The 14,211-nt window shown below is 46.4% G+C and overlaps 1 protein-coding gene across 1 annotated transcript in view; it reads left to right on the top strand.

Annotated features, from left to right (window-relative positions):
- The first annotated feature begins 281 nt into the window (after positions 1 to 281).
- The window catches only part of axin2 (axin 2 (conductin, axil)), a 36,118-nt gene continuing 22,188 nt past the window's right edge, over positions 282 to 14,211 (top strand). Inside the window, exons 1-3 of the mRNA XM_059948275.1 lie at positions 282 to 821; positions 2,017 to 2,896; positions 13,529 to 13,660. Coding sequence (XP_059804258.1) covers positions 2,115 to 2,896; positions 13,529 to 13,660 — 914 coding nt within the window. The 5' untranslated portion in view covers positions 282 to 821; positions 2,017 to 2,114. The remainder of the gene's footprint in view (positions 822 to 2,016; positions 2,897 to 13,528; positions 13,661 to 14,211) is intronic.

Genomic DNA, 14,211 nt, shown 5'->3' with positions numbered 1-14,211 from the left:
ACAAGGCCTCTTCATCTTAGCGCCCGGAGTTTCTACGCCTATCGCCGTGACGGAGTTTGAAAATGCATTTTTTATGTGGTTAAAAAAAACAGCCACACGTTGCGTGCATAAATGCAAATCCGAGAAGAGGAAAAAACTTCTAAGGAGTCTGGTCCGGCGGCTGGGCGAGGAGGACCAACATCAAAAAAATGATCAGAACAGCTCTAAGTGACAATTCACATTGCAGCGAGGAATGAAAGTTTATGATGCGATTGGGGCGGTACATTAGTCACTACTGACGTCTCCACCCCCAGGGAGTTGGCTGAGGACGGATTCCCTTTGATAAGGTCCTGGAAAGTTTATAAATCCCTGGCACGGCGGCGGGCAGAAGATCGCGGGTGTTAATTGCCGGAGTGGCGGCCCGTGTTTTTGGAAGCCTGTTCCTCATTTGCCGGCTGCCCGCGCCCCTGGCTCTTGTCTGTCGGGACGCTGCCTGCTTCTTTGGTCGCTATCTCTCTTGCTGGATTCGATGATCGGCTGATCTCTTTGAAGTTCACACTTAAACCGCAGCTCCAGATTTCTGCATGTGTGTTGGAATAGCCGGGGGGGCATTTGGAGCGGGGAGTCACGGAGTTAAAGGTAAAGGAGGAACCGAAAAGAAGGGATTCAAGGGGAACGAGAGAGAACACGCTTTACGTGAATAAACCAAATGAATTCTGCCAACGAAAATACCCACCGCGATTTGCTTTACACGCACTCGCTGTAAAATAAATTCTTGGGGTTCTGTCTGACGAAAAAGAGGAAGGAATCATCTGTTTGGGAGGCGAAGGAATGGATTTATGGTAAGTTGTGAGTCTCTGCGTTGTTCGTGGCCTTCGCGGCGTCTTTTGATGTTTACTGACATTCCTTTGAACTGGAGAGACGGTTTGAATGGGCCGTGGTAGCGATACTGGGAAAAGAGTCTGAGAGAGGAAGACTAGTGGCCATCTGAGCGAGGAACAGAGTGGGTCTCTGGGGAGAGGGGTGGGGGGGGAAGGGGTATCGCTAAAATGCATTTTCGAGAGGGGCTGCCTTTTTCTTTTACCGTTCTACCGTCCCCTCCCTTAAGCCTGCTCTTACCCCTCCAAGTGGGGTGGGATCGCTGTGAGGAAGGGGGTGACAGATCCTGGAACCCGGGTGTTCAGCCCGCGGGGTGGGGGGGGGGGTTGGAGAGAAAGTGGGGCGCTCTCTATGGCTCCGGCTGTAACTTGCGAGCAGAGAGGAGGAACCCTTTGAAATATGCTAGTGAAGCTGGGTCTGGCCGAGAGCCCGCTTCACCTCTGACACCGGGCCTGGGTCTGCCTCCGTCATTGCAAAGATCAATTTCCATTATTTATCCTTTAGGAGTGTAGCTGTAGACGTGAGTTCCACATGTCCCCGCCTGGGCTGTGTGTGCGATGGGGGAAGGTGTCTGACGATCAAAGCTCAGTGTAATCTCCTTTATAAGGACGAGTTTTGCATTTCTCTGATGTTAATGTTGTGGGGGGAGGCGTTTATAATTTATGTCGAAGCTCCTTGTGGGGGGGGGGAGGTCAGGACAGGGGATGGTTTTTGTTGATACCACAGGGAACGAGGCGGTGGGGGGTGGGGGGAGTCCAAGATGCTCAAGGTCTGTGCAACCTAAACTAGCACCAACTCCTGATATTCAGCTCAGATTTATATCTTACACACCGAAAGTTTGGGAAAGAGTTTTATCGAAAGGCAGAACCTTCATTTTTCCTTAACATTTCAGTAACTTTCAAAACATTTTTAATGTTTTTGTTTAACTTCAAGATATAACTCTGGGCCAAAAGACGGGATTAAATAAGATCGCTTGTTCTGTGTTTGTATGAGTGTCTGTCTTTGTACGTGTCTATGTGCGTGTGAAGTCCGTGTGTTTGTGTCAGTGTGTGTATCTGTGTGTGTGGTGTTTCTATGCGTGTGAAGTGTGTGTGTATGTGTTTCGTTGCTTATCCTGTTTGAAGTCAGGTTCCATTAAATCGATACTTTCCATTGCAGACTGAAGACGGTCCTGTCATCCCCCGCTGAGTGAACGCTTTGCAGAGAGTGAGAGAGAGAGAGAGAGACAGAGGCTGTGTAGTCTCGGCTCCCGAGCTATGAACGTCGCTACCCTCGTGCCCGCCTTCAGAGCAGATGCTCCCAGGCCGCCGGTGCCGGGGGAGGAAGGAGAGAGATGCCAACCGCACGCCCCCGGCAAGGGTCACAGTCTAAAGGAGCCGGCGGTCAACCCGGCCCCCAGGAGGGAGGACGACGAACTGGGGGAGCCCGAGGGCAGCGCTTCCCCCGACTCTCCGCTCAGCCGCTGGACCAAGTCTCTGAACTCGCTGCTGGGCGATCAGGACGGAGCGCAACTCTTCCGCGCCTTCCTGGAGAGGGAAGAACGCGTGGACACGCTGGATTTCTGGTTCGCCTGCAAAGGTTACAGGCAGATGGATGTGGCCGACCCCAAGACCCTGAAACTTGCCAAGGTCATCCACAAGCGATACGTGGAGAATAGCGCCGTATCCAGGCAGCTCAAGGCAGCCACCAAGTACTACATCACGGAGGCTATCAGGAAACAGCAGATCGACTCCTCGATGTTTGACCAGGCGCAGAACGAGATTCAGACCCTGATGGAAGAAAACTGTTACCAAATGTTCCTGACCTCGGACATCTACCTTCAGTATGTCAGGACCGGCGGGGAGAATCCTCTGTTTGTCGGGAACTCCGAACTGTCCCGCATACAAGTGGTCTGTGGTTACTTGCCTACGCTGAATGAGGAGGAGGAGTGGATTTGCCCCGAGTCTCAGGACAAGAACACCCCGTCGGGAGGGGGGCTGAGCGACCGGGGGTCGCGGGCCGTCAACACGGGACGACCAGCCGATGGCAAATGTTTCAGGTAAGAGAGACCCCGGACCCAAGAGGGTTAACGACGCGCTGTTTATTGTCGGTGAACGTTTAATGATTCCTCTCACCGAATACATCTGCCACCTATCAGGCAAATGAGAGAAGCTGCTCTCCAGGGCGGAGGATAGGCGGCGCTGAAAGGCAGAATCTGACCTGAATGTGACAGGAACCCGGGTGATTCGAAAATAGGGCACTGGCGCCGTGTATCATTTAAATCATAACAGTATAATAAAGTGGGGGCTGATCAGGCACTTGGAAGCGACACCTGTGTCCTAGGCCTGTTGTACTGCCACTGGATCTGATTAATTGTTATTGGGCCCATAGACAGTGACCTTGTGTGGGTGTGAAGGGGGTGGTGTGAGGGACAGTGAAAGTGAGTATGAGGGGATGGAGGGGTGAGTGAAAGAGATAGTAGAAGTGAGTGCAAGGGGCTGAGTGTGAGATTGTTAATTGCGATTGGGCCCTTAGTCTGGGACCTTGTGTGGGTGTGAAGGGGGCGGTGTGAGGGACAGTGAAAGTGATTGCAAGGGGTGAGTGTGAGAGGGTGGAGGGGTGAATGTGTGAGAGAGTAAAAGTAAGTTTGAAGGAGTGTGAGAGTGTGAAGGGGTGAGAATGAGAGTGAAATTGAGTGTGAGGGTGCGAAGGGGATAGTGTGAGGAGGCAAAAGATGAGTGAGTCGGTGAAAGTGAGTGTGAGGGGGTGAAGGGTGAGTGGGGTTGGAGGTGTGAATGTGAGGGGTGGATATGTGAGTGTGAAGGGGTGAGTGGGGGCATGAAGGATTGAGTGTGAGGGGTTGAAGTGGTGAGTGAGATGATGGAGGTATGAGTCGGAGGGAGTGAGATGGGAGGTGAGTGGGTGGGCAATAGGATGAGAGTCTCTACAAGCAAGGGTGGCATTGTGTCTGGGTAATTGTCAAAATTTGGACAACTTTTGCTGCGAGTTGTGTTACCACATGCAAAATCAGGGCAAGTACCAATGGACAAAGGCTGACTTCTCCGGCCTTACATTGGGACACAGGGTAAGAATGGTCTGGGAAACATCATGTTCCTGGCTTGAAAGCAGTGTCTCTATGCACCAAACACTTGGCAATATTCGTCTCTTGTGGAATGTCATTGCAAAATCTCCAGTGAAGGCCGCCACTGCTGGTATTAACCCTCCTGTTAGTCAAGTTGATGCTGAACAGGGAAACATTCAACCCATCTGTGTACAATTAGCATAATGTGGTCACATTGGAAAAGTATAATCGCAGGAAAACAATTTTAATCAGTTTGCTTAAGATGGTCAGCTTTGAGAAAGAACTTTACGGTTAAAAGGGAAGAAATGACTGAAGTGAAGCCTCTGAACCAATACATGGATTAGGTTCTTTACTGAGGGTGTTGGTTGGCAATGCAAGGTTTGTCCCCCATCCCCTCTGCTCTCCTTCCCCAGGGTTGCTGTGGTGACTGGATTGGCAAAGCTGAGGGACCTTTTGTATATTTTAAGGAGTATGTTCTACATTGCATGTACATACATGGTGGCGCGTAAAAACAAATTTCAGAGAACTCTTCTGAGCAATTTTCACTTCCAGATGTTTCAAACCCTTGGATTAGGTTGTTCCCCCCCCCCCCCAATCAGTCTAGGGGTTTTTTTTTTGTCTCTGAACTCCAAATTACGTGGCCATTACTCAGTACAAAGTGATAAAGACCAAAAGACTGTGGCTTCCTTGATTCAGAAGACTCAGGAAAGGACAAAGAGATGTCACTGGCACTCTCTGACTTGAAGTGATTGATTCAAGACAGTAAAATCTTTCATAAAGCTCTTTCTCTTTTATGTTGTAAGTTAGTGCCCATCAGAGGCATGTGGAACTAATTTAGCCCCAAGATTTGAATTCTTTCGTGTGCATCTTCTGACGCAGGTAGGTTTCTGCACTCTCCCCCAAACCTCCTCTTTCCTTCTTTATCTGAGAGAAACTTAGCATGGTTTTTAAGAACATAATCCCAACTGTGCCTGAATATCTGCTCTTTGAAAGAAGGCCTTTGCCAAAGGTCAGTCTGTACTGCGTCCTAAGACTTCAGTCATGCTGTTAACTCCCAACAGTACACTGCAGTCGGCCTCTCAGAGAGAGGGGGCCCTGCCATACCCTCTTGTTTTCCGATACCTTAGTGGTGTTCACGTTCTCTCAGCTTCCTCCCCCCCCCCCCCCCATCACTGGTGAAATAGCAGAATGCTTCACAATAGGGGAGGGAGAAAGCCCTTGTGAGAGAATGAGCTGAGCTATTTCAGAGGTCGAAAGTAGTAAGTCAGTCCCAAGTGAAACAAAGGACTTGGAGCCACTCAATTCAGGGCAAGTGCTGCTGACCATCAGGGCAGCCATGTTGGTCACTTAAATCAAGCGTGTTTGGCCTCATCAAAGACACTGAGGAGAAGGGGAGGGACCAGGACTTTTGGAAGAAGTAGCCAGAACATGCAGCCGCATTCTTGAGCCCCCAAGTCTGGTGTAAATAATTTCAGTTACTAACATCAGCGGACATTGGTGAAAAAAATCCTTTGAAGCTACAGGTTCACAACCATGTCATCACAATGAACAACAAAGTGGCGACTATTAAGAAGATTCTCAATAGGTTTTGGGAAAGAGTCCACTATGAAAACTGAAGGGACATTTATTAGAAAGACTTGTGCAATTAGTACTTGCAAAAGGTCATTGGGTTAAAGCAAAGGTTGATAGGTTCTTGATTCATCAGAATGCCAAAGGTGATGGAGAGAAGGCAGGAGAATGGGTGAGCCATGATGAAATTGCGGAGCAGACTTGGTTAGCTGTACGTCCCAACTCTGCTCCTATAGCTTATGGTCTTATTACTGCCCAGCTGTCAGTCAAGTAAAAGGGGAAGCGCACAGGAAGCCAGAATTAGAGGAACTCAAAGATCACAGGTGACTGGAGAACAAGGAGAGTGGAGGTCATGGAAGGATTTATGAACTTTTGAAACAGTTTGTCTCTGTTGCGAGGGCCCAGTTGTCACATCGGGCACATAGATGGTATTTTTACATTGGTAACGTGGGGCAAGTTTGTTCCATTTCTGCTGCCATATGGTGTTGGAGGCCAGTATGATTCCAGCTTTGATCAATGGTGGTGTCAGATTTATGGTGGTTGTCAGGATTTTGGCCAAACTATCCCAGTTTTTTTTGAGTGTGGGGTAATGGAATGGAGATAGGCTTCCTGTAAACATGGAAGGCATCTCAATCGTTCTTATTACACATCAAGGTCTGGCCAGGATGGGGACACTGTAAGTGTTGGTTGATATTCTTCAGTGTGGTTGCATTCATTCGACTAGGATTTGTTCAGACATTATGGAAAATTACACGTACAAAATGAATGTATATTGACTGTATCATTATGTGGTAGAATGTAATTAGTGTGTAATATCCACTTCCTGCTGACTTGCAACAGTGTACCTTACACTGATTTTAATATTATACTGACCATCTGAGTTACAGGCAAGGTAGACGTCCAGCAATGGGTGCACTTAATTAGAATTAGTGTACACAGTTGGACTAAATCAGAGTCAGGTTTATTATCACTTACATATGTCATGAAATGTGTTGTTCTGTGGCAGCAGTACAGTGCAATACATAAAGGGAATTTGTAAATTGTTCGGTGATTAGGTTTGTCTGGGGTTGTGTGGCTCAAAGGGTCTACTTTTCACTCTATTGCTAAATAAACAACCATTAATTTGAAAGTGAAGTAATGCGCACACACTGCTGGAGGAACTCAGCAGGTCAGGCAGCATCTATGGAAATGAATAAATAGTCGACGTTTTGGACCCAAACCCCTCTTCAGGACTCAAAATAGCAACGTGGTGTTCCATGGATTCATGGGCCATTTAGAAATGTTATGTCAGAAGGGAAGAAACTGTTTTGAGAGCCATTAGTGTGTGTCTTCAGGCTCCTGCAACCCCTCCCTGAATGAAAAGGAGACATGTCCCAGGTGGAGAGGTCCTTAATGATGGATGCCAGCTTTTGAAAATGTCCTTGAAAGGGTGGGGGGAGCTCGTGGTATCTGCCATGCAAGACACTGAGAGGGAGGGGGGGGGTCTATTGCCTACAGTAACTACCATGCAAGACTCTGGGGGTGGGGTCTAGTGCCCATGGTACCTGCCATGCAAGACTCTGGAGGAGGGGTCTAGTGCCCATGGTACCTGCCATACAAGGCTCTGGGGGTGGGTTCTAGTGCCCATGGTACCTGCCATGCAAGACTCTGGGGGTGGGGTCTAGTGCCCATGGTACCTGTCATGCAAGACTCTGGGGGTGGGGTCTAGTGCCCATGGTACCTGTCCTACAAGGCTCTGGGGGTGGGTTCTAGTGCCCATGGTACCTGCCATGCAAGACTCTGGGGGTGGGGTCTAGTGCCCATGGTACCTGCCATGCAAGACTCTGGGGGTGGGGTCTAGTGCCCATGGTACCTGTCATGCAAGACTCTGGGGGTGGGGTCTAGTGCCCATGGTACCTGCCCTACAAGACTCTGGTCCTGATGCTTATTGTTGAGAAATGGTGACATGTGTAGTCTAAGAGGGAGCTGCTGTGTTCAGAGGCAGTGAGCTGACCTGATTTATGAATATCTACACTACAGCACAGTACAGACCCTTCAGCCCACAATATAATGCTGACCTTATAACATACTCCAAGATTAATCCAACCCTTCCACCCAGATAGCCCACTGCCTTCCTTTCACCTAAGTGTCTCTTAAATGTCCCTAATGTATCTTTGTCTACCATCACTCCTTTATAACCTAAAGAGTTAATCAGTTTAATCAGAAAAAGATATATCAGTACTGGAGAGAGTGCAGAAAAGATTCACCAGGATTCAGTGGAGAGACAACAGAGATTCACCAGGATTCAGTGGAGAGACAACAGAGATTCACCAGGATTCAGTGGAAAGACAACAGAGATTCACCAGGATTCAGTGGAGAGACAACAGAGATTCACCAGGATTCAGTGGAGAGACAACAGAGATTCACCAGGATTCAGTGGAGAGACAACAGAGATTCACCAGGATTCACCGGAGAGATAACAGAGATTCACCAGGATTCACCGGAGAGACAACAGAGATTCACCAGGATTCACCGGAGAGATAACAGAGATTCACCGGAGAGACAACAGAGATTCACCAGGATTCAGTGGAGAGACAACAGAGATTCACCAGGATTCAGTGGAGAGAAAACGAGAATCATCAGGATTCACCGGAGAGACAACAGAGATTCACCAGGATTCACCGGAGAGATAACAGAGATTCACCAGGATTCACCGGGGGATGCAGATTCACCAGGATGGCCCTGAAATGGAGCCTTTCAGTGATGCGGGAGGCTGGCTGAGTCTGTGTTCCCTGAAGCAGAAAAGATTAAGACATTAAGACACTGAGGTACATAAAATTTTGAGTGGTGTAGACAGGGTAGACTATAAAAGAGGCTGATAAAACTGGAGAGCATGGACTTAGGGCAAAGGTAAGAGTTTCAAGGACATTTGAGGGAGAGGACCTTTCCTTTAACTCAGAGAAGTGACTACCTGGAACTCACTGCCTGAGACTGTGGTGAGCGAGGTGTGTTTGACAGCATTTAAGATATCAAAGTTAAAGTAAATTTACTATCAAACTAGGTTCTGTCACCACAGAGTAATTTCTTTGCAGGTGTTTACAGGAAATAAAGAACTTATCTAAAACTATACATTAAGACTGACTAACAACCAATGTGCAAATACGTAGATCGATATTTAGATCATACTGAGAGCAGGAGTTGTAATGTGCTTGCAGGTGAGTCTGTAGGTTGAGGAATCTGTTCAGAATTGTGGAGTGTAGTTGTCCATGCTAGTTCAGGAGCCTGATGGTTGTGAACATGATAGACATGTGCATTTTCTTGCTCCTTATAGATGTGCTTGGTGGGTAGAGCTTTGCCTGTAATGGGCTGGCTGTGTCCACCACTTTACGTAGACTTTTCTTGCTCCTGGTCGTTGGTGTTTTAATACCAGCCAGGATACTCTCCACTGTGTGTCTGTACAAGTATCTCACTGAGGATTCTGGTCACTGTGCTATAGAGGACTGTGGACCTGGAGCTGGAAGTTGGGGTGCCTACTGGTCAGTGTGAATGCATTGGGCCGAATGGCCTGTTTCCTTGCTGTGTTTCTCTGTAGTACCTGCCCCCCATTGGAGAAGCAATAAGCACTGCCTAAACAACCCAGTGATTAGAAAGTAGCAATGGAGAAGAACCAGTCGTGGGATCATCCTCCTAGGTCAATAAGGTGTTATATAGAGGGATTAAACTACACAAGTTTGTTGTGGTCTGCGTTGCTCTGCTAAGCATGGTGGGAATGCTATGTTGGTGCCAAAATATGTAGCGACACTTGTGGGCCGCCCCCAGCATATTCTCAGTTGTGTTGGCTGTGAATGCAAATGACGCATTTCACTGTATGTGGTTAATTTGAACCTTGACAGTAAAAAAGTGCAGTCCAAAAGTACTGTGGAGGAGAGTTCCCAGTGCATGAGGGGACCATTATCGAATAAATCTGGGCCTGTGAATTGGCCGAGGACAAAACTTTCCACATGACAGCCCAAATCAGTATAGAAGGGAGATTAGTTATCAATATAGCTGGAGACCAAGTCAGAAACTTATACCTTTCTCATTGGCTGATGAGACATCAACACCATTGGCTGGTGAAGATGAATAATGGTCTATCTACTTTGAAATAGATTTATTATTTATCAATGCGTCATATGTTCTGAGATGTAGTGGAAAGCTTGTCTTGCGTACTGCAGCCACAGAAAGAATTAGATTGGTTGGTCAGCTGGAGAGTGCCCGACAGCCCACCCTAACCACCTGCAGCAGTCGGGCTGAAGGAAAGCTGGATGACTGGAAGATTGAATGGTGATTGGTGGTAGTGGTCAGAATACTGACGGTGTCGTAGAGGTTCTGGCACAAAACCTGAATGAAGTTTGTTGGTTTAGGAATTCTGGTCTCCGTCAAAGTCGAACTCCTATAAAAGATAGAGGAACACACACAAAATGCTGGAGACACTCAGCAGGTCAGGCAACATCTATGGAGATGAATAAACAGTCAACATCTTGGGCCAAGACATCGACTGTTTATTAATTTCTACAAATTGCTATCTGACCTGCCGTGTTCCTCCAGCATTATGTGTGTGTTTTGCTTTGGATTTCCAGTATCTGCAGAATCTCTTGTGTTTCAGAGACAGAGAAGTTGAGAAGAATCTGTCCTTACAGTGGTTACAATTACAGTGATTATTACTTGCCCATCATTGATGTCTTCGGAAGATTTTTAATCAACAGTACAGTTGTTCAGTTCCCAGGCAGAAATGTGCCTTTATCACATAAACCTGTTCAGTGACAACATTAAGTGGTAGCTTAGTTTGATTAGCTGCAACACTTTTGCTATGTCAGCTCATTGACTATAAAGGATTAACAACTTGTACAATCAGTATGGGAGAGGCTTGGGATATACTTGGAACATTTCCTCCCTTTTTTAACTTGCTAATTGAACTGTACCTTGTTGGCACAAGCAGCAGCCCTGGTAGATGTTCAGAGGCTCACCACATCCCAGGAATTGTTTCTTTTATTCATTCTTTGGAAATGATTTTGCTGTAGTCATGGGAACGTAATGGTTAGCAGAACATTGTTATAGCGCCAGCTAGTGACATGGGTTCAGTCTCCTGACTGTCTGTAAGGAGTTGGTACGTTCTGTTCGTGACTGCATGGGTTTCCTCCAGGTGCTCTGGTTTCCTCCCACATTTGAAAGACGTGCGTGTTAGGATTAGTGCATTGTGGGCATGGTATATTGGCACTGAAAGAAGTGCAGTGTGGGCTGCCCCAGCACATACTCAGAATGTGTTGATCTTTTACTCAAACAACGCATTTCACTGTATGTTTCGATGTACATGTGACAAATAAATCCAATCTAACCCATAACACAACTCCATCTGAGAAAAATGTTAAGAGACTGGAACCACATCTGGGCTTATCCTTCAGTGGAGTATTGAGTGTCAGACTTCCAAACTGAGAGCTCATTTGCCCTCTCAGATAAATAATCCAACAATGCAATTTGTAGAGAGGCAGAAAGTTGTCCCCAATTTGCCCTAATTAACATCACTGCTGTAGGTTATCTACTTACATAGGCAAAAATTAGATCAGCTTTATTAATCACACATGCACCAAAACAGTGATATATGTTATTTGTTTCAATGACTTAGCTTTCACTGCCATTAGTGGCAATGGATTCCACAGGTACATCACTCTCTGGCTAAAGAAATTTTCTCTTCATCTCTGTTCTAATGGAACGTCCTTGTCTTCTGATGCTGTGCCCTCTGGTCCTAGAATGTCTCACTGTAGGAAACATCCTCTCCACATCCACTCTATCGAGGCCTTTCAATATCGATAGGTTTCAATGAGATCTCCCCTCATTCTTTTAAACTCTCGCGAGTACAGGCTCAGAGCTATGAAACCCTTTCATTCCCGTAAACCTCCCGGATGCCCTCCTGTGCCAGCGCAGACATGGGGCCTAAGACTGCTTGCGATACTCCAAATGTGGCCTGCTCTTGGATTCTCAAACTCACTGTGCGGAAACAGCACCTCTCTGACTCCAGACTTCCAGCTCCAGTCGCTGCTCCTCCATTAAAATAGGAAACTTCAGACTGATTAAGTCTTTCTTTCACTTTTCATGGAAAAGAAACTTGTGTTACTTTTATGTTATTGAACTGCTTGGATATTTTGGACTTCTGTGCCCAGATGTGTTCCCTCCCCCTCTGCTAAAGCCCCTACCCCTTCAAGCAGAAGTCTTGACAGAGAGCACTGACTGAGGAAAGGGTGGGTCACGGAGAGGAGGGTGTGGAGAGATGCCTACCGAATGCTAACCCTCCTCCCACCTTTTTATTTTGGCGTCTTCCCCCTTGCTTTCCAGTCCTGAAGAAGGGTCTCAGCCCAAACATCAACTGTTTATTAATTTCCTGACCTGTTGAGTTCCTCCAGCATATTGTGTGTATTCCTATTTCGCACTACTTATCTTTTATTTATATTTCTTATTATAGCTTGCAGTAATTTATGTATTGCTCTGTACCGCTGTCACAAAAAAAAACAAATTTCATGACATATGTCAGTGATAATAAACCTGATTCTGATTTAGTCTGTGCACTAATGCTAATTCTAATTAAATGCACCCATCGCTGGACGTCTACCTTGTCTGTAACTCAGATGGTCAGTATAATATTACAATCAGTGCACTGTACACAGTTGCATGTCAGCAGGTATTGGATATTACACACTAATTACATTCTACCACATAATGACAGTCAATATCCATTTCTATTTTGTACATGTAGTAATGTCTGAACAAATCCTAGCCTAGTGAATGCAACAACACAGTAGAATATCAACTAACACTTACAGTGTCCCCATCCTGGCCAGACCTTGATGTGTAATAAGAACAGTTGAGATACCTTCCATGTTTACAGGAAGTTTATCTGACTGCTGACATATTACAGGTTAATTCCCATTCCATTACCCCCAGAATCAAAGAAAATTGGGATAGTTTGGCCAAAATCCTGATAGTCACCATAATCACCTGTTGTCAGGAGCTGGGATTAGAGGCCCAACCTAGGAATTCATGGGCTCAAACCTTGGTCGTTTCTAGCAGTGCCATCCATTCTGCCTCGTTGATACTGTCTCCAACATTCTTCAAGAGAGCAGTCCTCGGAGAATATTCTGTAACCGTGGCGTGTCCTATTTGATCCTCACCTAATCTTAATTTCTGAAGCCTGGCAGCTAGCTCTTTCAATGTGGGAAGCCACAGCTGACCCTAAAGCCCACACCAGTAACTAAATTCACTGAGGGTAAATTCCCCCCACCTCGATATTAAGGGCGTAGAGTATGTAGTGGTTAGCTTAACACTTTACAGCACCAGTGATTGGGGATCCAATTCCTGTCGCTGTCTGTAAGGAGTTTGTTGTTCTCCCTGTAACCTTGTGGGTTTCCTCCCACAGTCCAAGGACGTACGGGTTAGGGTTAGTGTATTGTAAACATGCTATATTAGTGTTGGAAATGGGCTGCCCCAGCAAGTCCTCGGACTATGTTGGTTGTTGATGCAAACAACTCATTTCATTGACGTTTGGATACCCATGTGACAAATAAAGCTGATATTTGTAATGCCTGTACCAATCCACTTCAGTTGGATTGGGACTGAACACACTTCTCACAGTCTATTTATTTATTTTTTATTTATTGAGATACAACAAGGGACAGGCCCTTCTGGCCCTCCAAGTCTTGCTGCCCAGAAATCCCCCGATTTAATCCCAGCATAATCGCAACAATTTACAAAGACCAATTAACCTGCCAACCACCATGTCTTTGGACTGTGGGAGGAAACCAGAGCACCTGGAGAAGACCTCTGTGGTCATGGGGAGAACATACAAACTCCTTACAGGCAATGACGAGTCAACTGTACTGTAAAGCGTAGTGCTAACCACTACACTACCATCGCTGCACAGCTCAAAACGGATTAGACATCTTGGATGTTAAAATTGCATCCTTCCCGTGAAATGTGTGAGACATTACAACTCTCTGCAAAAAATACTAATAGTTAACTTGTCTTTTTCAGATCATATGGGAGGAATGGATATGCCAATCCTTATCACATTCAGTCTAGCTATGTCTTTGCTCCTGCAAGCAGCGCAAATGACAGTGATGTAATGACAGATGACTCTATGTCGATGACAGACAGCAGCAGCACGTGAGTATGACACCTCTATCATTGCCCCTTGTATCACAGTTTGCTATCAGTGACCATGGACTGAATTCCTGATGATGTTGGGGCAGGTTTTATGTTCATTTTCCAACCCAGACCATGCATTCTGGGAAATGAATGGACCTTCAGTCATAAGAGATTCTGCAGATGCTGGAAATCTTGAGCACCACACACAGACTGCTGGCGGAGCCAAAGGACCTGTTCCTGTGTTGTAGTGTTCTATAGCTATAACTCAGCAGGTCAGGCAGCCTCTGTGGAGGGGAGTAAACAGTCAACATTTTGGGCCGTAATCCGTCAGGACTGGAAAGGAAAGGGGGAATCCTTCCTTTCTTAAAATGTCAGCTGTTTAGTCCTATCATAGATGATGCTGACTTGCTGAATTCCTCCAGTATTTTGTGTGTGCGCATCACTTTTTCATTCATTCATTAATTCTCCTTTATTACCTCACAGCTCCCTCCCCGATAGTCCAGGACCTTCCAACACAAGGAGAATGATCAAATAGGAGCAGGGTCATGCCACCTGTCCTGCAGTTCAGT

The sequence above is a fragment of the Hypanus sabinus genome, chromosome 23 (assembly GCF_030144855.1).
Source record: "Hypanus sabinus isolate sHypSab1 chromosome 23, sHypSab1.hap1, whole genome shotgun sequence".
NCBI classification, from domain to species: Eukaryota; Metazoa; Chordata; class Chondrichthyes; order Myliobatiformes; family Dasyatidae; genus Hypanus; species Hypanus sabinus.
The sequence above is the reverse complement of the archived record's forward strand: the minus strand, read 5'-3'. Positions and strand labels throughout refer to the sequence as shown.